At 36.7% G+C, this 27869-nt stretch overlaps 1 protein-coding gene across 3 annotated transcripts in view; it reads left to right on the forward strand.

Moving 5' to 3' along the window:
* Positions 1-27657, forward strand: part of OBI1 (ORC ubiquitin ligase 1) — a 38535-nt gene extending 10878 nt beyond the window's left edge. Inside the window, exons 2-7 of one of the 3 annotated variants that reach the window (XM_057707944.1) lie at positions 1320-1387; positions 2059-2150; positions 4656-4904; positions 7016-7090; positions 8203-8291; positions 24911-27657. In XM_057707944.1, the coding sequence (XP_057563927.1) occupies positions 2082-2150; positions 4656-4904; positions 7016-7090; positions 8203-8291; positions 24911-26426 (1998 nt within the window). In that variant the 5' untranslated portion in view covers positions 1320-1387; positions 2059-2081 and the 3' untranslated portion in view covers positions 26427-27657. The remainder of the gene's footprint in view (positions 1-1319; positions 1388-2058; positions 2151-4655; positions 4905-7015; positions 7091-8202; positions 8292-24910) is intronic. The other 2 variants (XM_057707942.1, XM_057707943.1) reach the window with 2 other exon arrangements.
* The last annotated feature ends 212 nt before the right edge of the window (positions 27658-27869 follow it).

Raw genomic sequence — 27869 nt, forward strand, 5'->3', positions numbered from 1 at the left:
TATCCTACTGGATGGATTGGTCATTTGGCGTAATCTCTAAGTGGAGCAGCTGAGGAGCACAAAGCAGCACTATGAGGAATCTCAGAGCCTCCTGGAACTTTCATTCTGGTAGAGGCTGTGTATATGGACCAAAATATTAATTGTTTAAAGCAGCAGATGCTCACAGCCAAAAACAAACAAACAAACAGGTCCACAGAGTTCAAACAAGGAAGTTCAACCAGGAACATTGAGAAGGGATCCATGAAGCAGGTGGCCTTTAAGATGGAGATTTAAGGATGGATAAATTTTTAACTTGGTAAAGATTAGGGAGGGCATTTCACGCACAGGGAATAGCATGCACTACAGTTTAGAAGTAGGAAAGCAAATTATGTTTTTGGAAATGACCAGTAGTCTAGTTTGGGTCTGATTGTTACAATGAGACTGAAAAGGTAAATTGAGACTTTAGTGAAGAGCATCTTGAGTGACAAACTAAATCAGGGAATTGCTGTGTGGGTGAGAAGGGTGAGGTGGGCATGATGGTTTTGAGCAAGGGAATGGCATAATCCAAAATGTGGATAAGGAATATTACTCAGGTGATGATATGTAGGTTGGGCTCTAGGGGAGAAACAGGTTGTAAGTAAGTCAGGTTGGATGTTCTTGCTCAGGTGAAGGAGAATGTGAGTCTGGATTAAGTATAAAAAAGAACATTCAGTAGTGTAGGTAAGAGGGGGGATAAAACTTGAACTAGAAGATTCTTGAAAAATAAAACATTTAAAGAGCTTTTTTTGTGTTATTTCTCTTAGATTATTAAAATTAAAAGTGATTTTTGTTTTCGCTTTAGGAAAAAATTGTAAGTAAATTCATAATAGCATGAATCATAGAAGAAAAACCTTTCAGAAAACTTAAGAAGTCATTGTAATAGTCCCAAATTAGGGAAAATGGACTCAAATAAAATTTTTATAATGGAAAGGAGGGATATATATGCTAGAACAGAAGCACAATCAGTGGAACATTGAAACTAAGCAGTCTGAAAGGGCAGTCAGAGGTGGCTCCAAGGTTTCTTTCTTGAGTACCTGGGTGAAGTCTGATAGAGGAATATTTCTCTGCTGTGCTGCAAACTGGAGTGTTAACCTGTCAGCCTCAACTTTTTTACCTGCACTGACTTTTATAAGGAGTCAGGTGTTTCCTTGCGATATATGTGCTTTGTTGATTAAAATAATTTGAATGTTTTTTTCACCCAGCCTCTTTTCACATCCTTTCTCCTTCCTTCATTCATTCATATCTAAATGATATTTCATAAATTCTCTCAAGTAAAATGGTTCATCCATCCTTGCGTTTAGATAGAACATCCTGAAAAAGAACACCCGTAAATGCCTTTGCTATCATGATGCTAAGAAGTACAGAGAAGGTAACCACAGCATAAGTGAAGAGCTCTCAGAAAAAATGTATTTTGAGTGTGTTTGTGTGAGTTATTATGGACATACAATTAATGCTGTGATTTATAATCCATCATAAATGGGTTGTTAGAATCAGTGATAAGACACATTAATCTTTTTAGTTGTATTACTAGTAACTACATATGTTTGAATGATACAGTGGTTATAATAATATGTCAGTGGATATAAGTATCATATATATGATGTATACAGATAACATGTTAGATAATTATAGCATGTACAGGTAATATTGATAATATATTATTTATACAACTTATTGGTTAAATATAAATATAATCATTGATTTTATCATTAACAGTTGTCTGGTATTCAAAGTTTGCAGTTGTCCAAATGTGGTCATTAATAAAATATAGCCTTTGCCTTCATTGAGTTTAATATAATAAGATACATAGGTAGGTAAACACAACCTGATATTTTACTGAAGGTATTTCTTCTGATGTTATTTATCTTTTCTCAGAATTAAAGTACAGAAAAGGCTTAGATGGCAGCCCCAAGTGGATATAAGGAAAAGGGTAGAAATTAAGCTAGAGAACTATGTAGAACAATAAGAAAAGGTTTCATTTTAATTTTCATTCTACCCAAATCAGAATGAAAAGTTAGATCCTTTTTTTTTTCCCTATAGGAGGAACAAGTGAAAGTGAACCTATGTTAAGCCATACAGTTAGGAAGCACCTTCGGAAAACTAGACTTGAATTACTCCACAAAGAATATGAGGTAAATAATAATTAAAATGTTAAATGATGACAGTATTGAATTCGAGGTAAAATGGAGCTGTCAGTCCCTGGACTTCTTACAGTAAGCATCCAATGAAGTCTTATTTTAAATGCCAGTTTAAAAATATCTTATTTGATAATTTCTTTTTCTTTTTCCCTTTCCTATTTCAAGTAGAGGAAAGGAACAGATGGAAACATTTCCTTTTTTTTCTTTCTTTTAATTTTAAATTTGTCCTCAACAGAAACATCATTTTGTAAGTAGCTCCCTTAAGAAGTTGGGAGATAAGGGAAACTCTCTTGTAAAAGTCAGAGTTCCAACTCCCAGAGGCATTATGAGTGCTCTGGCAAACAGGGATATCACCTTCATTCTATTTTTGTTTCTACCTATAAATTCGTTGGTAATTATAAGTCTGATCAGTTCTGGTAAAGAAAATATACTTATGTCAGCTACCAGCAAAGAGATTTTGCTGTGAGATATGCTATTTCCTAATTCTTTTTTTTTTTGCATGTAAAGCAGTGGATTTTTTTTTTTAATAAAAATTGTGTATATTTAAGGTGTACAACAGGTTTGATATACACAGACATGGTGAAGTGACTACTTCCATCAAGCTAATTAACATAGCTGTCTCCTCACATAGTTACCGTGGTGGGGGGGGGGGGGGGGCGGGGCGGGGGGGCGGTAAGAGCACCTGAAATCTACTCTTACCAAGTTTCCAGTATACAGTACAGTATTATTAACTATAGTCATCATGCTATGCAGTAGCTCTCTAGACTGTCTCTGGCCTACGTAACTGCACCTTTATACCCCTTGAACCAGCTCCCTATTTCTCCCACCTCCCCATTTTCCCCTCCTTCCACACTTGGTAGCCAGTGTTTAACTCTGCTTCTATGTATTTGACTCTTTTAGATTCCACATATATGTGAGATCATGCAGTAGTTTTCTTCCTATGAAGGTAATTTGACATGGTGATAGAATTTTTTCTAAATTAGCTTCATGCTAATGGAATACATATACTTCTGAATAAACATTAAGCCCAGTTGTCATTTTATATTGACTAAATGGGGGATATTATGGCTCTCTTCCTTTGACACAAAATATCTTTAAGTTATACTATGTAAATGGAAACTACTTCAGCTGCTTCAAAACTTTTTTGAAATAAAGTGGGACATAAATGACTGAATAAATGTTCATTCATATATGTGTTTTCCTGTTTATATTTGTTTATTCATTAATAATTTAGACAAGTAAAGCTATTTTCTCATTTTATAATGCCATTTAACTTGAGATGTATTGTAATTTAAATTAGTAAATAGTACTATATTAACTCTAAAATGTATTCTTATTTACTAAATGAATATTTATCACAGATACTAATCAAATCCTTTAGAAGATCGCTGGCATATTGAAGTTTATTTTCTAACAACAGAATTTCTAACAACCTTAGTTTAAGATGAAATATGCATTATAGATGGGGGCTTCCTAGGTGGCGCAGTGGTTAAGAATCCGCCTGCCAATGCAGGGGACACGGGTTCAATTCCTGCTCCAGGAAGATCCCACATGACGTGGAGCAGCTAAGCCTATGTGCCACAACTGTTGAGCCTGCGCTCTAGAGCCCATGAGCCACAACTGTTGAGCCCATGTGCTGCAACTGCTGAAGCCCACATGCCTAGAGCCTGTGCTCTGCAGCAGGAGGAGCAACTGCAATGAAGAGCCTGCGCACCACAACGAAGAGTAGCCCCCGCTCACCACAACTAGAGAAAGCCCGCGTGCAGCAACAAAGACCCAACACAGCCAATAAATAAATAAATAGATTTTTTTTTTAAAAAAGAAGAAATATCCGTTATAGATGAATAAATTGTATCACAGAAAAGAGTTCTAGCCCCAAATGTTTAGTTACTGGATATAAGGTAGCAAGCAGTACCACATGAGGAAGACTAATACGTGGAATAGTCACAGCAGTAATTAAAGAGCCAGAATATAAAAGAGTTAAAAGTTAACTACAGGTATGATTCTGAAATGGAAAGTGAAAGGACGTGGTATATGGATTTACTCTTACTTCAATTATAGAAGCAAAAATATGGACATCAAACAAAACTATAAATCTCCTTGATCAACACAGTATTTTTAAATTTCCCTCAGTAAAGCAATTAAACATGCCTCAGAATTTTCTTCTGAGGAATCTACTTCCTTATTGAACTCATGTGACTTTTCCTGTTTTCTGGATATCTAAAATAGAATCAAAGATTCGATATTTTAATGTTTTTAAAATCTCAAACAATCGTTGAATTAAAAGCAATGGAAATAACAATTTTTATCAGAGTCAAAATACATTTTGAGAATTTCAACTGTATGTAACTTTCTGTCTGCAAAGCTATTCTGATGCATAAAGAATCTATGTATATACAGAATTTTGGGTATAAAATTTAAAAGCACATTGGCCTCACTCTAACATATGTATGTGTTTAGTGTCTGTGTCTACCTGATGGCTATGCAATGCTTTTTCAGGATGAAATAGATTGTCTGCAGAAAGAGGTAGAAGAGCTTAAGAGTAAAAATCTCAGCCTGGAGTCACAGATCAAGACTATTCTGGATCCTTTAACCTTGATGCAGGGCAACCAAAATGAAGACAAACATCTAGTTGCAGATAATCCAAGTAAAATTGACCCAGAAACTGTAGCAGAATGGAAGAAAAAACTTAGAACAGCTAATGAAATCTATGAAAAAGTGAAAGATGATGTGGATAAGTTAAAGGAGGTAAGTTGTGGTTGTTTTTAAAATTCTATAGTATTTTAAAGGTATAAGTAGGCATATTATTTTTAGTCATCATTAGATGATTTGGGGTGAAAGGACAGAAATCCCTGGATGAGCATGTATAAACAATAGGAAAACTTTTTCTCCTTAAATGTTATTAGCTGCCAAGAAATATCAAGTGATTCCATTTGTGACTATAATTGGAGACTCTGTAGTGCCTCTGTATGAGTTTGCATCTTCTTGTGGAAGAGTGACATCAATTTAAAGGATGTATTTCTATTCCCCTTTTTGTGGTTTGCCTTAAATTTTTTTTTTTTTTAAGCTAATGTCAGTGACTGCCCTGTGTGCATAAAGACAAACACCTATCCATTTCTCTACGTATAAAATGAAAGGTTTGGACCATATCTTTTCTAGCACTACCATTCTCTGGCTTTTTAATATTGTAAATAGTTAAAGCCTTAATGACTAATTCAGAGAGAGCTGTGAGCAGCCGCTTTAGACTATTCCATGCAAAAGAATATTGTGGCTTATGAGGCAGGCTCATTTTTTTCAGTTATTCTTCCATCCATACCACAAGATAGAGAAAGCATAGGTGAAAAGGGCAAACCTCTAGGATTTCCCAGTCTAGGAAGGGAAATGAGATCCATGCTACCAACACTGGAAGTAATAGTCAAGTGCTCTAGAGCTTTGCTGGCCAAAGGAACTAGCCTTTAGCTTGGCTTCAGGTTTATCCACAGTGGAGTCTCATGCTGAATAGAGATGGATTTTGTGGTATCCAGGTCCACAACCACCCATTCAACCTGTCTGTCTTCTCTTAAAATACTGTTACTGTGCTGAATTACTAAATCCTGCTTCCTGAAATCATTAATGCTCCATATGATATTTTAAAGATGTGCTACCACATACTGACCCTCTGATCCTCAGTGAGGTTAAGTAGCAGAGAAGTATCTGCAACTTAGTGTAAATACTAAATCAAATTGCATACCCACGTATAAAATATATGCCATTTGAGCTCAGAAAAGGCCAAGATGAGAGAAAGAAGGGAACTTAGTGCTTTCAGAGAAAAAAGAAACTGCAGACATAATTGCACTGCGTTTGTTACAAGTTTAGAGAAAGTGTGTAGTTTCTTTGGTTATCAGTGGCCAACATTAGCATGTTAAGTTTGTCTAAGAAGAGAAGAGGATATGGAAAGGAAAGACAGCTGGGAAGTCACAGTATTTATCAATCAGCCATATCCCCTTTAACTTTCCTTCTTCCTGAACCATCAGTAAGTTCTATATGGTCTCTTTTATAGTTACTGAATTTCATTTAAATTTTTGCCAATAAATGTTTCTTAGAGCACGAAGCTATGTATGAAAACTTTGGGCTTATAAAAGTGGTATAAGGAAAGAAAAAGAGTGGTATAAGAGATGTATGTAAAAGAAAAGTACATAAAATACAGTTTTTCTTTCTTCTTTTAAAGGTCACGTGTTAAATTCAATACCCAAAGCTACCCTGAGACCTCACAGTTATCTGGGATATTTAATAAGCCCATTTTGGATGCCTAGTGAAGGTATTAGGTAGGACTAGATAATAAGCTGAGACATAAATTAAAAAACATAGACTGCAGAGGCAAAACCTGAATGTAAAGTACAAAATAATAACATACTGTAAATCAAATATAGGGGTGCTAAAGATTCAGAATAAAGGACTACCTAGAATGAGTGAAATCAATTTTTTTTTTCTGTTTCTAGGAGTAGGTGAGTTTTGAACAATTATGAAGCCAGTGTTGAGCATGCCAAATGTAATAGTTAGCTTAAGTCTTCATTATTCTTTTAGGTGCAACAAATAAGCAGAACACGTCCTTTTGTAACTTTACCCACCTGGTTCTCATGAACTTGAAAATATTTCTGATAGTTGAGGAACTAGTCAGCCCATAAGGAGAATCTTAGCCACAGGACTGGTGAGACACCTTGACAGAGGAGATGGGGAAAAGAAATCAAATGAGGTTCTAATTTAAGCTTGTCATTCATCATCAAAAAGCATTCACTAAGTGCCTCCTCCTAAGGTGCCATGCTTGAGGGCTTAATTCATTGTTTGTATGAGGAAGTAAATTACTTTTCCTATGTCTTCAGAGGGGCAGTAATGGTGTTTATCAGTCACTTAAAGAATTAACCCTCCACAACCCTGATTGGTTTGCATCCATGAAGGTAAGCATGTGCTCAGAGCCCAAAAGGAACCTAGAGGAGTCTAAGTGAGAGAGTTAGGCTTGGTGCCCAGAAGAGTGTCCTCTGTCCTGCTTCTTTTGTCATCCTCTCAGGGCCTTTGTGTGTGGAAGGGCAAGTAATGTAGTCAAATGTTCTAGAAATTGTTGGTCAAATTTTTAAAATCTGTTTTCAGCTTTTCTTGTTTTAAACCTTTTTGTTGACAATTGTTCTTGTGACCCTCTTAACTTTGAATGTTAATGTTTTAGTTAGACAATGAATTTCTCTTGTCAGGTTTTAGTGAGATTGCTTCCTAGTCTAGGGAGTCTTATTTTTTGTTGGAATTCAAAAGCACAGTGACTAGGGGATTTAAATGAAGTAGCTTTTAGGAAGACTCTACAATAGACATACTACTTTTGGGGCCGTCCAGAATCAATATTGAGCTTCTAGATTTTCTAGCAATTAATGTTTTGTCAGGCAGTTTTTATGTATCATAGAACTCAAAAAGGAAAATCATACTTGGGATTTTTTTTTTTTAATCAAAAGAGAATCTGCAGAATTTATTAGAAAATATTGATTCAATTTTGAGAGTCGCAGAAGTTGTAGGCCAGAGCATTTGGGAAAGCCATTTTGAAGCAAGCAAGCAAGTGGTTTAATCATATTAGATATGTTATCTCTAAAACTATTTTTAAATAGCAACCAAAAATCAATTTCATCGCTCAAGGTTCTTAGCATTAGTTTTGTGAAGAATTGCATGTGGTATAATTTTACCATGCTTAGAGTATTCAGTTATGTGAAAAGGGAAAAAAAAAAACAAAAACGTTCGCCATTAGTTTAGTCCCTTAATGACTCTAAGCTGACTAACATAGCTGTGTTTATTTCCCTGGATAGGAGATTTGCAAAGTGCTTGGGGAATATGGATTTAAAATGCTTGGTTGTGTTCACAGTTTCACAAGTCATTCCCAATGGTGATTTTAAGTTTCTGAAGACATGTACTAGTATTCAGTTTTCTGATATTGTTGGTCTAAAAAATACAGATGGCTCATGTCATGGCTCATTTTTACAAGGTACTTTTGTTCTAACTTGTGCTTAATTATTTTCAACACTTTTTTTTTAAGGTAAATAAAAAATTGAAATTGGAAAACGGTGGCCTGGTGAGGGAGAATTTACGACTGAAAGCTGAAGTTGATAACAGATCACCCCAGAAGTATGTATTTTGCTCATAGAGCAATGTTTTGGGTTATGTCAATGTTTTAGAATAAGCTGCTGTTATAGTTTGTGTTTTTCATTTGACTTTTTTCATTGAAGCATGTAAGTTTAAGTAGAATGTCTTACCTCTAAACGTCAGTGTATACTTATGTTATTGGTAAAATCTTAGTCTTAGTTAAGGCTGCTATTAAAGAACGGATTTCCATCTTCTCCTTTTTCCTTATCTGATTAGCAAGAGGATTGTTTTATGTGACCTAAGACAGGTGAATCTTCACTTGGTTTTACATATAACTGTTTAATGGTCCTAACAAAGAGTAGGGAGAGTAACATAATGCCCTTTAGACATTTTCTGAAATAACAGAGTTAAAATTCATATAGTGCTTTCTCTTTGAGAGATACAACAACCTGTGATGTAGAACTATCATTATTCTCCGTTTACAGATGATGAAATGGAGGCATAGAGATCCAATTAATTTTTCTAAATCTGCACCGCTAGTAAGTGGTGGAAATAGGATTTGAATCAAGGTAATCCAGCCCGGGAGTCTGTGCTCTGTTACATTACACTGAAAACTGTTACACTGTTGCACCACCCATTACACTAAAAAGCCTATCTGAAATAGAAGTTAAGGCATCATCTGTTGAATTTTGGACTGATTAGAAGCATACAGTTAAATGAATTTATTCTTTTATGATGGGATAGTTTTCACTCCATTCCAAAAGTGATTGCAACTGTTGACCCACATAATAGTTTAAAATGATAAGAAACAGTGAGAGTTAAGACTTGAAGATTGAGAAAGGATGGGAGACAGCACTTGAGGTTGTTATTCTTCCAGGAAAAAAAAATAAGTGAAAAGAGAATATGGCCCCCTTCCTTCTGAGGAGTGGCATATCAGAACTCCTCACTTTCTTCCCGTCCAACCATTAGACTTCATTTTTTCCTCATGGAAAAAGACAAGACAGGCATAAACAGACAATGGAAACATCCTACCAGAGGTAGTTCTCTGCTTGTCATTTGAAAAGGAGAAAATATTGCCTTCAGTAAAACCAAGTGTGGTATCAGGAAATGGCAGAAGTAAACCATAATTACTGAAAGCAGAGATAACTAACCAATAGAGAAAGAAGCATAGCTTTTACTTTTAAATAGTTCCTTCCCCTGTGCTCTCCAACCTCATTTTTCTTTCACTTCAGATAATGTCCTACTTTGATGAATTAGTGAAATAAGCTTAGGAAGTGTTGCTGTTATTATATGGTGGTTTGATTCTCTGCTCTTCTCATTTATTGGCAGCTCGCCTTGCCAGTCATAGTAATGCTTGTCCATTAGCCATTTCCCACAGCAGGCTGAATGGAACTAAAGCCATTTTGTTTGTAGCTTTTATTTCTTGAAAAGTTGCCCACCAGATTTGAGATTTAATACTGGCCACCAGGATGTGTGTTTTTAAATATCTATGACTCCTATCTAATAAACAACTGAAGAATCTCACCCGAAGAAACCTCACCTCGTCTATTCTAACAAGCAGCCACACTTCTGAATCCCATTTAACTTTGGGATTTGCTGTCTTTAACTTCCATTCCTTCCCTTCAGGGGAAGGGAACAGTTTCACTTAAAAAACGATTTGAACTGACCCCTATTCCAGATCAATTTGCAATGCATTGAGGTATTAAAAGCATGGCTTTTGATTTATAGCCTTGTTTACTCTGCATCACCAAACCCTAGTGGGATTCAGAAAGAAGCTGACCACAGCTGAAAATACCCAGATCTGATTCACCTGAGGAGAGCTCCTGTTTGTATTGAAAAGAATATGAAATTTCAAGAGTTTCAAAGTAAATGCAAGCAAATAAAACCATCCATTCCATTTCATTCCCTTGATTAGGAAGTGCCTTGACCAATTATTTTTCCCTTGTCTACTTGGTTAGGTGTCATGGTATACTTTTTATACGCATGGCCTTAGTTTCTGATTTATCTTTCAGGTTGTGCAGACATATTCTAGAAGTCATGCAGAAGAGAGGTCATTAAAATTTCGATACTAGAGAGGAAAAAATTTAGGAAAGTGTATTTGTTAGCTTGGGCTGCCATACAAAATGCTATTGACAGGGTGGCTTAAACATTGGATATTTATTTTCTTACAGTTCTGGAGGCTAGAAATCCCAGATCAAGGTTCAGCAGTTTCAGTTTCCAGCAAGGGCTCTCTTCGACTTGCAGACAGCTGCCTTCTCACTGTGTCTTCATATGTCAGAGGGAGAGCACGTGCACTCTGATCTCTCTTCTTTTTATGAGGACACCAATCCAGTTGGATTAGGGCCTCATCTTTATGGTTTCATTTACCCTTCATTACCTCTTAAAGACCATGTCTCTAAATATAGTCACATTTGGGGGTTAGGGCTTCAACAAATGAATTTGGTGGGGGGCTTGGGAACACAATTCAGTCCATAGCAAAAGGTGTTTCTTTTTAGGACGCTGAAGCAAATATCATGTTATTGCCCCAAAACTAGATGAACGTCTGTTGTGCACAAAGGGGTTGTGGACATTTACATTGGTCTCAAGTAGATATAAGAGTAATGTATTTTATAATTTTTAAAAACAGTATTATAATCTTTAAAATGAAATCTGGATTATCATTTATCTCACCTGTTGTTTTTCTAGCCTGTCTTTTACCCTCCATTATATCCAATCCTAGAGTGTACCTGGATATTTTTCCTTTCTCAACTTTAACTTAAAAGCCCTATTGAGCAGTGTGCAGATATCCTACTAAGCATACTCTTCTAGGTTTCAATAATATCCATTCTATTCCTTGTCAGAATTCATTGTTCCGATATCTAAACTGGTGGTCCAGAAAAATGCTGTCTTTTTCTCTGACTTGATCTAGCCACTTCCTGAATTTCTCTCTCTCTTCTAATTTGTTTCACCTGGAGAAAACCATCTGTTTGCCCTTTCAGTTTTCTCTAACATGGACTCCTAAGAGAATCAGATTTGATATTCAGGACTCAAGAGGTGGTGATAATGTCCTTTAGTTTACAAGACTGTTATGTGAAGAAAATTCACTCTCCCAGCCACCCCAGAAATACTAGAAGTTTATTTACTTGACAGTATCCTAGGTGCTTTGAACTATACAAAATAAATATTCTTTCTGACCCCTAAAGTAGGTTAGGTTCCCTTGCTGTAATTTCTCTTACTACCTTGTACTTTCCCTTTTTAAGCACATATCACAATTACTAATAATTAATGTTTTGTGAAATTGTTTCACGTTCTTCTGTTTGAGTGAGGACTATAGTTTTATTCACTATTGTAACCCTGCATTTTTTAGCATTCTGGCTAATATTCTGCTCCTAGTATGTATCTGTTGAGTAGATGAATAAAAACATAGTTCCCAAGACTATGAGGAAACAGACAAATCAAGAATATGGTACAGTCAATAGGAAAAATGACCAGATTTCTTCATTAAATCACTGGCAAAATGGGAAGGGAAGCCTAATTTACAATAAAAGAGGACTAAGATGTAATAATAAATGCAGTATATGGATTTTGTTTGGATATTGATTAATAGCAAATGTCAAAAGACATTTTTGAGGCAATTGGGTATATTTGAATATGAACTTAATATTAGATGATACCAAGGAATTACTGTTAATTTTGTTTAGGTCTTGTGGTTATTTAACAAAATGTCCATATTTTCTTTTAGAAATGCCCACTAAAATATGAACTATAGAATATTTTAACAAAAGAAAAAAGGGATATATATGTGTGTATATATATATATATGAAATGAAAATGAAGCAAAATCTTGATAATAGTTGAATGTGAGTGATGGGTATGTGAACAGTGTATTACTGTTCTCTGTACTTCTATGAATGCGTGAACATTTTTATATTGAAAGATTAAAACCAACAAAACATAGTCCTTGCCTTCAGGAAGTTCATAATCTAATGAAGGCAAGAGAAAAAATACATAAAATAATTAAATACTGAATAGTTACTAAGCCAAATAACAGAGACAGCAGTATGAGTTCAGTGAATGGCCAGTTGGTTACAGTGATGAGTCTTTATCTAAGAGGCAGGATGGAGATTTCAGTGAAGAGGAAGGCATTCTGAGCAAGAGGAAACAGCTTGAGTGGTTAGGAGTATTAAGAGGTCCCTTCAGCTCTAGTTCCTTGTCTCCAGAGCAGCCACAAATCATGCTCAAGAAACACCGCGGTTTTCTTCTCAAATTCAGCAGAGCTGAGGTCCTGTGTATAATTTGCACATCTCTCCGTTGTGACCATCATCATCCTAGATAAATTGCCAGTTAGCACAATTCCACTATATCCAGTAGTCCACTACATTCCGTTCTCAGTCTCCTATTTAATGGGGAATGCCAGGAGTGTCACACCTCCACAAGGATAAGAAACAAGAATAAGAATCTGAAGGGAGGACTTTAGAATTGCATTTCTCATATTCCTAAACTGTGCCAGGAAGTGTGATATATTTGTCCTCGATAGAGATAGGAGTTCCTTAGTGATCTTTTAGCTTGAAGGGGTATGAAGAATTGACTTGTAAAGCATTGAGAGTCCCATGCCCTCTCTCTAAGATCTCTCTGTTCAGTTGTGCCATTTTTTTTTTTTTGCTCTAGTCACACTAGGCAGAGTTTGTGCCATGTTGCTGCCTATTATGAGGCTTTAGCAGAGCAGCTGTCCATGCCGTTAGCTTCTAACTTACCTTAAGGCATAGGGTATAAAGCTCCATATACAAAATTCTATAGGTCATTTAAATCAAACTTGGTTATAATTGGATTCATGGCTATCCTTTCTGTAAATATATATTTGGGAATGTCATTGTGTCTTTAGTGAGATCTGTGGGTTTGATAGTGTCTCCCAAGCATTATTTTTACTGCGTAGCAATCCCAAGGCTTATCATTATGGACCAGTCTTCACCCATGCGTCAGCTCCTGCTGGGGGAGGATAAGGCTCCAGTTACTCTCTAGATGGTGAGCAGTATTTCTATTACTAGTACATGAAAGAAGTGCTCTGAGGAGGAAAGAATAGACTTCATAAATCATAACCTGCACGTTCTTCCCTTCTTGCTGTATTTGTGTTTCTTGAGCCATCTCACTAACTCCCATGGCTTTAATAATCATCTACTTGTATGTCAGAGATTGCAAAATTAAAATCTAAATCTTTGGCCTTGCCTTTTCTCCTAAACTGTAGATTCATGTTTCCATCTGTCTACTTTATACTTTTACTCAAAATTCTGTACCTTAAATTCACCACAGAACACAGTAGTTAAATAAATGCTTAGTTCTAGAGACAAACTACCTGGGTTCAAGCTTCCCTGCTTCCACTCTGTCTCTCCTTCCGCTACCCAGTTCATTTTCGTCATACGCAAAATTGTTTTTTATCAAGTATAAATCACACTATTAAACCTCCTGTCTGAAACTGTCCAGTGTTTTCCTGAAATAAAATCCAGACTCTTCACCAACCAGTCTGTGCTTGCCTCCTACACTTCATCACATTCTCACTCTGACAGCTCATCCTGCTCTAGCCACACTGGCCTTCTTCTGTTTCTGAGACATGCTGGGTTTTTTCCCTCTCTGCTTGGAATGTCCTGCTTCCACATCTTTATGTGGCTGTCTCCATCTGTCATCAGATTCAGAGAGGCTTTTCCTGATCATTCAGTCTAAAGCAGCCCTCTGAGGTTGTCCCTGTGACCTTACTCTTGTGGAGTTTAGAAAGGAGAAGGCAGAACAAGAGGTCAAGCAACTAAACAAACATGGTAATTTCAGACAGTGATAAGGGCTAAGAAGACAGTAATACTGTAACATTGGTTATGTATTAACTGTGGGCTCTGTTATAAGTATATCTCAAGTTTTAACTCATTTAAACCTCACCACAACCTATAAGATAGGGACTACTGCTGGCCCTATTTCACAAAAGATAAAAACTGAGATATAAACAGTTTAAATAACTTCCCGCAAATCACAGCGCTAGTAAGTAGACAAAGCCAGAGTTCAGTTCTAGAGAGTCTGGCTCCGCAGCCTGTGCTCATAATCACATACTATATTGCTTTGCCATGTTGTGATTTTATCACTACAGTTAAGAAAGAGTAAGGAAGTAGAGAGTGCAGAAGCAGAGGGCTGCTTGCTTCCTTGCTTTCCCTCCTTCCCTCCCTCTCTCCCTTCCTTCCCTTTCTTTAATGTTTAACAGTGGCTCTATGAGATGAATGCTTGAAAGTATTCAACATTAAATTCAATGCACTTCACATTAATGTTTGCAAATACCTTGTTAGACATTCTTAAATATTTCAAATCAACTAACTTGAAGTGCAAAAGGCTTGTTCTCAAATAAGTCTTCTGAGGTGACATGAAAACTGAAAGAAACCTATGACTCAAGTCCAGCCTTGCTGCAAGCCTATCTCCTTCACTTGCAGAAAACCCCAGCACCTGAAAGGCACCTGATAAATACTTGTTAAATAATTAAATAAATAGATAAATAATATTTGATAAATTACTTGACCTGTTGGTGCCATTGCTTTCTTTATGTAAAATGTGGATAATGTATTATTTTGAGGATTAAAGGAAATAATTGTATGTCCTTGGCACAACATATAGCACAAAGAACTGGTAGAGGTTTGTGTCTAAATAACTATATCCATTATCCATCCCACACAGAAGATTGTTTATCCTCTTGCTTTGTTCCCATCCTCCTTAATGGCTTTACTACTTGTCTGGTTGCCCAAGATAAAAACCTCAGTCTTCCTATGTTTCTCCACCCCTTGTCCTCATCCCACACCTAATTGTTCAGTATATTCTATCCTACCTATTAAATACCTCTGTAATGCACCTTATTTTCGTTACCACTAGTTTAGATCCACATGATTTCATGCTTAGCCGATTTTAACAACCTTCCGACTGATTGCTCTTTTTTTCCTATCTCAACCCTGGAGCATCTGCTTTATTGTTGGCTGAATTCTAGAATATAAATTTGATCATCTCACTCCCTTACTTAATAAATAGCCTTTGGTGATTTCCCATTGCTCACAAATTGAAGCCCAGATTTCTTAGTATAGTATCTGAGCCTCTTTACTAATATGACTTCAGCTTAGCCTTCTTAGCTCCTCTCCAACCTTCCTCTTCTTGTACTCTGCTGTGGCCATGCTGAATTTCTCCCTGGGCCCAGATTTGCCATGTTATGATATGTGCCTTTGCTCATGTCTTTTGCTTTGCCTTCCCTGGTCCTTTCCATTAGCCTTTCTGCCTGGCTCATCCCTACCCATCCTTTGAGATCTAGCCCAGTTATCAGTTTATCTATGAGACTCTCCAAGATTTCCCATTGTTCTTTTATCATGTTGTTTTAAGGATTACATTGTATACTGACCACTTCTATGTCTGACATTCTCAGTTAATCTACCAGCTCTTTGGAACTAAGAATTTTTCTTTTTTGGCTGTGCCACGTGGTTTGTAGGATCTTAGTTCCCTGACCAGGGATCAAACCCATGCCCATTGCAGTGGAAGTGCACAGTTCTAACCACTGGACTGCCAGAGAATGTCCAAGATGCATTTTTTTTTTTTAATGAACTCAGTGCATAGCTATGTAAAGTGTGTGTGTGTGCGCGCGCGCATATAGTTTTCCTCTGGGATGTGGCAGAAGAAAGGAGTCCTTATATTCTAATACTTTATACTGCTGCTTGGAGGCAACTGACCAGGGAATGAAGATTTTGAGCTTTCTTAAAGCTTAAGGTATATAGGGTTTAAGAGGGTAGAAAGTCAGAGATTATTGGCATTCTCCAAATGAGGAGAGCAGAGGGATTTTCTGAAGTTTTCCACAATTGTACTAGAGATTGAGAGTTAGAAAGAGGAAAAGAGGAGGCAGTGTCAGGGCTTACCTGGCTCCAGGACAGTGTTTCTGGTCTGAGTCTCCTTACTTCGACCAGGTTTTCCTGCCCTTACTTGTCTCCCTGCTGACTGTGAGCCTTGCCCCTTCCTGGTTGACAGGTGTGCTCTTAAACTGTGTCTCAAGATGCGCCAGTACTATGCCTGGCTTTCAGCTTCCTCAGCAGCACCTCTGCTCTTGCTGGCCTTGGCTGTTCTCTCTTCTTGACCTTGTCTGGCCTTTTTTGTTTCTCACGATTCTGCTCTGACAAACGCCATGATTCCTGGTATTTGACCCCAGCCTGATCCATTGACTGATTCTGCTATGCCCTTTGGTTTTCCCGGAAGGGGAACTTGTAGACTGTCAGGGGAGCCTGATGATACCCTGGGGCCAGACTGTGACAGCCAGGTGTGCTCAGGCCCCTCAGCCGCCTGAGGGGCCCTTCTCTGGATATTCAGCTAATTGGGGGTGGACAGTTACTGCAGTTTTCTGTCAACATGTCTTTATTGTATTGATAAGATAGTTTAGGAGCCTGCAGTGCATGCTAATGACTAAGCAGTAAGGTTGTCAGAAAGATTATGAACTGCTTAAGAACAAGGATAATGTCTTCTACTCCTTTTGTTTTCCTTCCTCATCACCCCTCAGCATACATTAGTCATCAGTAACTGTCATCTGAGTAATAATTACAGAGTGGCTGGATCACAGTTTTTTGTTTCATTTTGTTTCATATTGTTCCTCATGCTGAGAGAGATGGATTTAACTATAGTGAAAAATGTATAGACAGTATTAGTTCAGAGATTTTTGTGTGCTTTTTTCACCCAACAATAGTTGTATTATTTTATACTATTGAGATTTTATTGTTATTGTTAAGGTTAGTATATTTTGGGAAAAATCCTTTATTCCCCTGAGAACTGTAAAAAGATATGATATAGCACGTCTCAAGGTTCCTTTCGTGAAAGATTAGGGTCGCCATTTATGTCATGTCAACCTCAAGGCTGATCTTTTAGGGCAGAAAATTAGGGCATTTCTGCGTGGAATTGAGATGAGATATATTTATCAAATAGAATGGAATTTATTCCACAGTAAAAAGAGTAGTCCATTGTTACAGGCAGTGAATATAGATGTGGTTAGCCCTTTTTAGAGACTTACCACAAAAAAGAACCTGTTCCTCTTCAATTTACATATGCTGCCCAACACTTGGTTGTTTTCTATGAAGAATTTCTAGGTATCGCAGCAAGAATTTTCACCACAATTTTTAAATACAACTGCATGGTTAGTTTCATATAAACACACACACAAAAACTTTATTTAAAATTGTGTTAATAATATGAGCTATTATTATTTTCAAACTCTGTTCTCCATTTGCAAGCTTGCAAATCAGACTCTACCTTAATTTTTAAACAGTACTTTTGGGAGGTGGAGAAGAAGGAATGGCTGCAAGGCCCTTAATTGTTTGTCTAGTTCCACTGTCCACGTGACCTTTGTCTTTAGGGGGAAATTGTGGCTTTTTTTTTTTTAATTCTTCCAAATATTGGAGCACTTTCTGTTTTGCGATGAAACTAAGATGCAATATAATGTAGCTTGTGTTTTTTATTCCTTTTAGACCCCTAGATGAGTAAGTTCCTATGTAATGTTTAAGTCCTAAAATTTTGCATTTAAAATTTTGCTCATTTAACATTGGTAGCTTTGTATCCTTGTAGTTGAAGATGCCTGCTGATTATGCATGAGACAGACAAGAAGATCATGTGTGCTTTTTTACACATAGTGCAATTAAAGATGGAGCTTACAGTTTATGGTTCTGGTTCAGATTTAGTATTCATATCTCTGGTTAAAATAGTCATCCTTTTTGGGTTGGCATTTCCCAGGTTGATCTGTCTGTGCTGTAGTTTCCGGCAAGGCCATTTTGATAAATGATCTTTGGAAGTTTGAAAATTCTCTTGAACTTATGTCTAGAACATAATAGATGTTTGATAAATATTTATTGGCTTTGTGCATACATATTTGAATGTATTCCTACATCTTACTTCCTCTCCATGGTTCTAATAGCAATGTATTTATTAATAAATATTACAACAATGCTAGTCCCTTGACTGTGTGTAGAGACTTGGCACCCAGTAGACATGCTTGCATTTTGTACTACGTCATAGTATAAGTCGTAGTATAAATAGGTGCTGATATTACTTAAGAAGGGACCTCATGTTCAAGAAGCTCATATGGCTTCATACATGGTGTTTGGATGCCGACAGACTTGCTTCCTGCCGCTTCTTTTCTGTATAACCTGGAACAAGAGACAACCTTTTTAAACGCCTCATTTTTCATCTTTAAAATAAGAATAATAGATCTATCTTCATAAAGTTGACATGACGATTAAATTAAGTTAATATATATATCAAGCATATGGCAATGTACTTGACGCAAGTAAACTTTCAGTAAATTGTGGCTGCCGCTGTTACTGTCACCGTCATTGTCGTTAGTAGTCACACTGTGGAAGATTTATCTGTTACATTTACTTTTGGTAATTTCCATCCCCAGAGTTCACGTTCTTTCATTTATTTGTTTGTTTGTTTGTTTATATTTTGGGCCAGGGAATAGCAACATTGTCTTGAGTCTTCAGGAGGGAAGACTTTTTTCCTGTTCTCTCTTGGTATGCCTCATGTTGTTTAATATATTTTGGTTGACTCAACTAGTGTGACAAGGATTGGCCATAGACAGTACTTTTATAATTAACAAATTCTCTAGGAATGTAACATTTTCATAACTGTTTCATTTTAAACAGAGAAAACTCTCTTGAAGAAACACTGGCAAGTCACCGGGCTCAGCAGTGGGTGAAAATGTATAGGGCACTTTCCAAAGCTTCTCTGGTAGTTTCAAGACAGAACGCTCTCGCCCATCCCCCCATCACATACACTGGGATGAGAATGGATATAGGTAACACACAGACAGCTCACTGGGAGCAGGTGAGAGAAAGGCCCCCACCACCGAATACAGTTTTGAGCTGCTGCCAGTGCTGGTCCTCCCTGTATTCTTTCTCTGGAATACGCCTCCTCCACATCCTGTACACACATGCATACCGCAGAGCACAGCACTGGACCTCTCCCTTGCCTTCCCATTCCTACCCAAACTTAGATCCTTAAGAGCTCATATTATAAACTACTCACTTAAGTTATGTGTAATCAAAAAGAGGCATTTGCATACTTAAGGAATCTTTAATCCACACATTATGCTGAAAGAGAAAATACTTAGAAAAGGGAAAGGAATGATAGAAAAATTTTTCCCCTAAGACTATACCTCTCCTCCCTGTTTAAAGTAAAGAAGATACTTTCCTTGTATCTCTGCAAGTCAGGGAATGGGAAGATAGGCAACTGCCGCTCTATAGCCAGGCACCTTTACAATAAAATTTTCTCTATAACTGGGTCATTTTTTCTTAGGTAAATGTAACAGTTCTTTAAGAAACAGTTGTTGAGACTCACTAAAGTTTACTTGGTTTTCCCAGATACCAAGCATCACTTTAGTACAGGTAATCCTCACTTTTCATGGTTGTATAGAACCATAAAAATGACCATTCAACCTAAAATTATGCAAAGCAATCTTAATAATCAGTGAGAAAAGTCAAATTGTTCTATAAACTTTAATAATTTTTATCAAAACATTAAATCTCTTACTGTCAGTTATAAATGTATATGAAGATGAAAAAATAGTAAAACTGATATTTATGTAGTACATTAATATTTATATAGTATAATTTAAAACAAACATTGAGAATTGAAATGTTTTATTTTTTTATAAAAAACTTATGGAGAATATTTTGAATAGCGCTTGCCTTATTATCGTATAGCTTGTGATATGAGGGCAGCAACTTTTCTAACGCTTCAGCAAATTGTCATGTTCCTAAGTTTGCATCAGCTTTACATTTTATCCTTTTGTGCTTTCAGTGTTGTGACATAGCTCCATGTAGCTTTAATGTGAAGTTTTTTGCCAGCCTGTCACTTCCTCTGGAAATCTTTATCCTTTTCATCAGAACCACTTCTTTCATTTACGTCAGCAAGTTCGCCTTTCCCAAGTTCCTCTGGATTACCTAGGGTCTCTCAAATAGTGACAGTTTCAGCATTCCCATGGTCAGCAATTCTTCCCTACATTTACATGTGATTCTAACTTTACTACTAGCATTAATCACTTTTCCACGTCTATGCCACACCTCATCTTTGTTGGCTAGTTCTGTCTTTTGATCATCCATTTTTGTAAAATGTCATGTGGCAGCACAACTACGTTTTATTTTCTGTGTGTGAAGTGGATAATAGGTACACAGGCACTTTCAGACTTTGAGAAAAGTGACCTGATTGGTTACTGTTCATGATGCACGGTCTGTTATTTATGTAGTGTTCTGTGAACTGAAAAGCTGTCAGTGAAGTTTTACTTTGTGCAGCTACTCACAGTTAATATAATGTGGTAAATTTGAACCATGTTGTTCAGTGACTGGTGGTATTTAACTAAACTGTGGTAACTGAAATTTGTACATATTGGAACCATCAAGGACCTCAATATGTAAAACCTATCAGATAGGCTTGATCACAAAAGCTGGTCCAGATCCAAAGATTGCTTTCGTTTTGTTTCACTCTTACCTCAGGTAGTAAGTAAGAAAAGATATAAAATCAAAGGTACATGGAAGGTAGAGGGGCTAACTTCACCAAAGCCCCTCTTATTCCTCAAGAAGATGTTTCTGAAGTTTGGTGGTCTCAGTAACCCACTGGGCTTGCTGCCTTAATCCCTTGTTTTGGGGCTGCCACTAAGAGCTAGTGAGGCAAGTTTCACATCTAGTTAATGGCCACATAGCACTAGAGGTTAATTCTTTTGACACTTGGTTCTTGCATTTATTCTTTTACCACATTTGCTTTCTTCTGACCCCCTTCAAACATATCCTGTTCCTCCTGTGTGATGAGCTATGAGAAAATGTGGTCTTGGGAACTTTTCATTATTAGAGATGTCCTTACTCTAGTTATGATACCTCAGAGGTCAAACCAATAGGATTTTTTGTTTCTCTTACTTCTAGTAAGGACAGGAACAATCTTGTACCTATGTAGCTTTTTGGACAGGGGAGCTCTCAGCCAGAATGTGTACGTCAGTTAACGTTGCAAGATGAAAAATCCTTTAAGCTTCTCCTTGGATTTTAGCAAAACACACTTCTCATATCAGATGCAGCTCCCAAACTGCTTTATGTTTTCTCTGACATAATGAAGCCTTTGGCCATCACTGCTGCTTTGAAAATCAAAGCCTTTTGGTCTCTAATGGAATGTTTATAAAAATACTGCATTTTGAAATTTGCTCTGGAAAAGGAAGTATGGTAAATGATGTTAGAAATCCCTCTGGCTTGCCTTGGCATTGATTCATTTCATCTTATGTACTCTGGAAATATCTGGAATTAGTGTGAATAAGAGAGCATTAGAACCCAAAGTTAAGTAAGCTCTATCCTCATTGTTTTCTTCCATGGAAGTATAGCATCAGGTATGCATCTCTAATTGTTACTTCTGTATGATCAAGTAAATTGTCTTTTGCCAAATTTAATATCAGTATCTAGGGTAAGCTAAAAATATGTCAAAAATCTCATCTGTTTGCATTCATTTGCTAAGGTGAAAGTGGAAAGTTATTTTGGATGGAGTAGAGTGTAAAACAGCAAGCTTATATAGTAAATAGAACTATGCTGTGTATGTCATTCTCTGTTGCTTTCCTTGGTGTCCGTGAAAAAAAAGAAAATAAACAGTCAAACGTATGAAATGTGTAGTTTAGTGATATAGTGACTCATAATACATGTAAAAGAGGCCCAAGGACCTTTGGGTTATCCTGTGGTGTTGGCTCTGACTTGATGTAAGGCATTGATGTATCTTAAAGTAAGAAAATAACATTTATTCAAGAAATATTTAATGAGAAACTACTGTGTGCTGAGAATTGTTCTAGGGAGCTAGCTATAACTCCTGCTTTCCTGGAGCTTATACTCTGATGGAGAAGAGAGAGACAGAAAACAGATGAACTACATGGATTGATTAATCAGTTGATCAGTTCGTTGGGTTTCACTGTTATTTCTTTTAGTTTGCCTACCAGCACAGTCCCTTATTAGCACGGTAAAAAGGTCTGACTATTCGAAGTTTTATAGACTTGCAAAGTATTGAAACAGAACTTTGGGGAATTGAGGGCAATGACCTTTTAGAAAACAGCCAGCTCCATCAGTGACTCCTCCTTGCTTGTCCCTCTTGTATGTGCTTCGTTGCTGGCCTCTGTTGTTAGTTCTCATGGCACTTCAGCTTTCTCTCCGAAGTAGTATAAAAAATATACTTGGGCTATTATTTTGACTTCAGCTCAGAACATTTGTTCACTAACTTAAAAAAAAAAAAATAATAAAAAAATTACAGGCAAATATAGCATCATAAAATGACATTATGTCTGAATTCCAGGCTAAAATCTAGAATGAGAAGCTGCTGATACTTTGGGAAACATTCCTTATTTATCACTACTTCTTATGTAGGCCTCTGAGTTCCCAAGGACATCCTTTAGTAACAGTTAACTACTGTCTAGTAACATTATTTGATTTCAAATCATGTGATTCTTTTTTCATCTGAGTATAGTTTTATTGTAAAAATTGCACTTAATAAAAAACAAATTTTATCTTGGTAAGCAAATTTAAGGCTGTCACTTTTGCTGTTTGCGTTAAGTAAACATGCTACACAGTTTTTCCATTTAAAAATATGTCAGTTATTTGATTATGCCAGAGTAGTTACAGTCAAGAACTCAATTTTTTTTTCAATTAATTTATTTTTTTTACCTTTTGGCCACACTGCGTGGCATGTGGGATCTTAGTTTTCTCACCAGGGATTGAACCCACACCCCCTGCGTTGGAAGTGCTGAGTCTTAACCATTGGACTGTCAGGGAAGTCCCAAGAACTCATAAATATTTCTGCTGAATGAACTTAAAGATCTTTGTCCACCTTTTAAAATTTTCTTCCGGAAGCTACTGCTCTGTCAAATACTACATTTACAAACCAAAACATTTTTCTTTGGCGAAAAAGAAGAAACTCCCCAACATTCATTTAACCAAATACTCATAGTAGTAAACTTTGTTTTTAAAACAAGGAGGCTTGTTATTGTAGTTGCTTTTGTTTTTGTTATACCTATGATGTTTGCTTTGATTTTTAGAGGTTGAAGGGAGTATGCTCTTTCTTGGAGCTCCGTTAATTGCAGTGAGTAGATCAATATTCAGCAACATGTCTTTTAAGGCCCTTTCTAACGCTGAGATTTTATGAATCTATATTTACCTTTGCCCCTGCTTTTTTCCCTTAGTGACAAGGGCAGGAATCATGTCAGGGGAGAGTTGGAGAGTGAATTGGGCTACAGTTTATGAAGAGGTGATGGGCATTGAGTGGGAGTCATAGAACATATAGTTGTCGACTCGAAGAGTTAGTTACTACTGGCTCCTTCTCCTTTTTAATTTTTTTCTTAATACTTAGTACATTTTCTTAATTGTAATTATTTTTTGTAATTAGGGAAAAAAGAAAGAAAAAGATAAACCCATGGATTAAAACAATTTTTGGAAGTCACCTTCTTAAGTACCTTGCTCCAGATAGACAATCCCTGAATTCTTCAAGATGGGCCTATATTTAAGTCATCAAAAAGATGTTTAAGAAAAAGCGTTTTAAAAGAACTTTTGTGGAGAGAAGTTATTTTTCGTGGGGTTAGAATGTAATAATACTTACGTTTATTGACCCATAAGAAGCAGTTTCTTGAAAGATAGACTTTTCCTTGATGGTCAGATCAGATAGAATTTAAGGTAAATATTTCATGTCCCTTGGAGCTGGGACAGTCTTATTGATCATTTTATTGTCAGCTCCAAATACACCACCAGCCATTCTAGGTACTCAAAAATTGTTTTCTGAGCTGAACCCCGGTATCCATTCTTAAGGGAATAGTGAAAACAAGATAATCCCAGGTGAGAGGAGTGAATTTTTGTTGTGTTCCTTTTCATATACTCATCAAAATGTTCATTTTCAGAAAATGTGAAAATGTTTTTATGTGTGATATATTGGAACCACAAGCACTGACTTTGTATCTCATAGTTGGAAGAAATGAAATTGATGTCCCACACATTTGTAAAATGCCAAGAATAAGTAGCACTGAAATGAGTTAAAGCCCAGTATTCAGAAAGGCCAAGTAAAAACTTCAGATCAAGGGTAGCTATAATTGAAAGGGTCCAAATAGGTATTTAAAACCATTCCTGCTGGAACCGCTAAGATTTCTGAATTTCAAATTGGCATTTTATGCTTGACAAGGTGACATTGTATAAGAAATGTATTGTAAAACACTGCTGTACGATAGGAAAATGATTGAATGTAAATATTTCAAGATGTGGACCACTGTTCAAATGTTATCATAAATCTTTGCCATTGTTTTAGGGTATAACTCTTCATGAATATATGAGCTGAATTGATAGCGCCAGCTCTCGGGAGGGAAGTCATCAGCAAGTTTCCGCCTCACTGCTACCACTTGTGTGATTTGACCACAAAAGTATCCTATTAGGTCTTTGCCTTTATTATCATATGCTTATTATTACATAAATGGGGAAACCTTCTTTTGAAGATACTACATCTGTCATTGCTCTTGTCGTGTTTATTGAGTGGTCTGAAGTGTCACTGTTACGTGAAATTAGAATGGGTGGAGACAATTTGCATTCTTAAACTTTGAAAAGGAAAGAAAAAAGCTTGAACTATAAGGTTAACTTTCCTTCCATTCCTTGCAGGTTTGGAAGGTTTACAGTAGCTGCTCTTCAGTCCAAAGTAGAACAGTATGAACGTGAAACCAATCGCCTCAAGAAAGCCCTGGAACGAAGTGATAAATATATAGAGGAACTAGAATCTCAAATTACACAGCTAAAAAATTCAAGTGACAAGAAGGAAGCTATGAATTCCATTTGCCAGAGAGCACTCTCTACAGATGGCAAGGGGAGCAATGACTCCGAGGAGGATATGGCATCCAAGAATCAAGGTGATGGTGCCAGAAAGCAGCTTGGCTCATCCACCTCTAGTTCTTACCTGGCAAAACCTTCTAGCAGTTCTGTCAGGCAGGAGAGCACCAGCAAAACAGAACCAAATTGTGCTAAGAACAAAGACTTATATCAGAAACGGGTAGAGATAATGTTAGATGTGACAGATACAAGTATGGATACTTATTTGGAAAGAGAATGGGGTAATAAGCCTAGTGATTGTGTACCCTACAAAGATGAAGAACTCTATGATCTTCCAGCTCCCTGTACTCCTTTGTCCCTTAGTTGCCTTCAGCTCAGTACGCCAGAAAATAGAGAGAGCTGTGTGGTCAAAGCAGGAGGTTCCAAAAAGCACTCAAACCATCTCAGAAAATTGGTGTTTGATGATTTCTGTGATTCTCCAAATGTTTGTAATAAAGATTCTTCAGAAGATGATAGAAGTGAAAGTGAAAAGAAATCAGAGTGTTTTACTTCCCCAAAGACAGGGTTTTGGGATTGTTGTTCCACAAGCTATGCCCCCAGCTTGGATTTTGAAAGCTCAGAAGAGAACACCATAGCAAACTGTGTTGGAGAAATTTCCTCAAAATTGAGTGAGAAATCAGGCTCATGTTTATCCAAGAGGTTGAATTCTCTCCGCTCTTTTGAAATGAATCGGACAAGAACATCCAGTGAAGCATCAATGGACGCAGCTTACCTTGACAAAATCTCAGAATTGGATTCAATGATGTCAGAGTCAGACAACAGCAAGAGCCCTTGTAATAACGGCTTTAAGTCACTGGATTTGGATGGATTATCAAAGTCATCTCAGTGCAGTGAATTCCTTGAGGAACCAGAGAAGTTGGAAGAAAGAACTAAACCAAACCTTTCTAAAGGTTCTCTAACTACTGATCAGTTAGAAAATGGAAATGAATGGAAACCCAATTCATTTTTCCTCCTCTCTCCATCTGACCAAGAAATGAATGAAGATTTTTCGCTCCATCCCAGTTCTAACCCAGGAACCAATGAAGTCAAACCCCCAAGCTGTTTGTTTCAGACTGAGTTTTCCCAGGGTGTTTTGTTAAGCAGTTCACACCGGCTATTTGAAGATCAAAGGTTTGGGTCATCTTTGTTTAAGATGTCCTCAGAGATGCATGGTCTTCATAACCACCTTCAGTCTCCTTGGTCTACTTCGTTTGTGCCTGAAAAGAGGAATAAAAATGTGAATCAATCAACAAAAAGAAAAATCCAGAGCAGCCTTTCCAATGCCAGCCCATCAAAAGCAACTAAAAGTTGACTCATTAGAAATGTGTCATTTATGTTTTTGTCCTGAAAGGAATATAAGATTTTAAAGTTACTTTTCCCCCCTCATAAAAGCTCTATACAATTTTGAAATTGATAATCTTTAGTCAGGTGTCAAGTCAGAATGGTGAATTAGCCTGTACCCAGGACGCTTTTATTCGTTTTGAAGAGTTTGGTCTTTTTCATTTTCATTTGGGGATCTTTTTGACCAGAAAAGGTAGGGAGAGGGTTTCTTTTTAATGAATATTATGTGTATCTGGTTTGGGTATATTTTGGTTTTTTGAATCTTGATTTAACTATTCAGATACAATGGCCTATTAATAAGCCTCGGTTATCTTCAGAACTTGGATTTCTCAAGTAAAACTAGTGGTGTTGTCCACATTACTGCTCATAAGATACTTGAGTTTCTTTGAAGCTTTTTCTAGGGTGGAAATTATTTTGCCCCTGCCCCTTTTTATTTATGTTTAGTGGTAGCCTTTTGTGCAGGGCCACGTTGGAGAAACAGCACTCGAACCTTTGTCCAGTACTCGTTTACTTTTTTTTTTTTAAGGTTTTACGTATATGTTTGCATTTTTAACATTGTGTTTTGTCCAGTTTTTGTGAAAATGTGTTGCTGGTATGAAAGAATACATTTTCTATATGAAAATATTTGTTTTATGTCAGGTAGTTTTTATTTGCTCAGCATTTTGTGTGTGTTGAAAATCAGAAATTGAGCCTACTTTAGCAAGAAGGCACGGAACAATTGGGTTTGGAGGATGGTGGCTTCATTGTTTCAGATGTACAGGTGCAGAAGCACTCATTGCCAAGTTCTTGATCCACTTATGTCCCAGGGGAGCTTTTTTTGGAGTGGTTAAGTTCTTGTTTGCATGTTACTGTTCTTCATGGAAACTCTGTATGCATGGTAGCATTCTTGCTTGCACTGTTTTCCTTAAGAAAAAGAAGTTTCAGTTGGCTAAAAGATTATCTTTTATGTAGGACAAAAAAATTTTTTCCATAAAGAGTGTTAAGGGGGTGAGAATAGGTGAGCTAAGCACAATTTTTAATTTAGACTCTGAAAAGGTATATTATTCTAAACATGTTTGGTATGCCCATATAGGCCTTTAAAAATGGTTTGTATGTTAATGACTTGTTTATCTAATGTGCACTGAACATTTTACATTAATACTGTACTGTTTTACATTAATACTGCATGCTTTTCTATGTGAATTGAATAAAAGTTGTCATAAGCACTGTAATTTTGATGTTGCCTCATGTTGAATTAGCCTATGAAGACCAGTAAAACTTACCATTTTTTTTATTGATCTTTTAATATAGGGGTTGGCAAACTATGGCCTGTGGTCCAAATTCTGGCCTGTACCTGTTTTTGTGAAAGGCCTGTGAACCGAAAATGGTTTATACATTTTTAATGGTTTTTAAAAACCCAAAGAATATTTCATAA

The sequence above is a fragment of the Hippopotamus amphibius genome, chromosome 14 (genome assembly GCF_030028045.1).
Source record: "Hippopotamus amphibius kiboko isolate mHipAmp2 chromosome 14, mHipAmp2.hap2, whole genome shotgun sequence".
In the NCBI taxonomy this organism is placed as follows: domain Eukaryota; kingdom Metazoa; phylum Chordata; class Mammalia; order Artiodactyla; family Hippopotamidae; genus Hippopotamus; species Hippopotamus amphibius.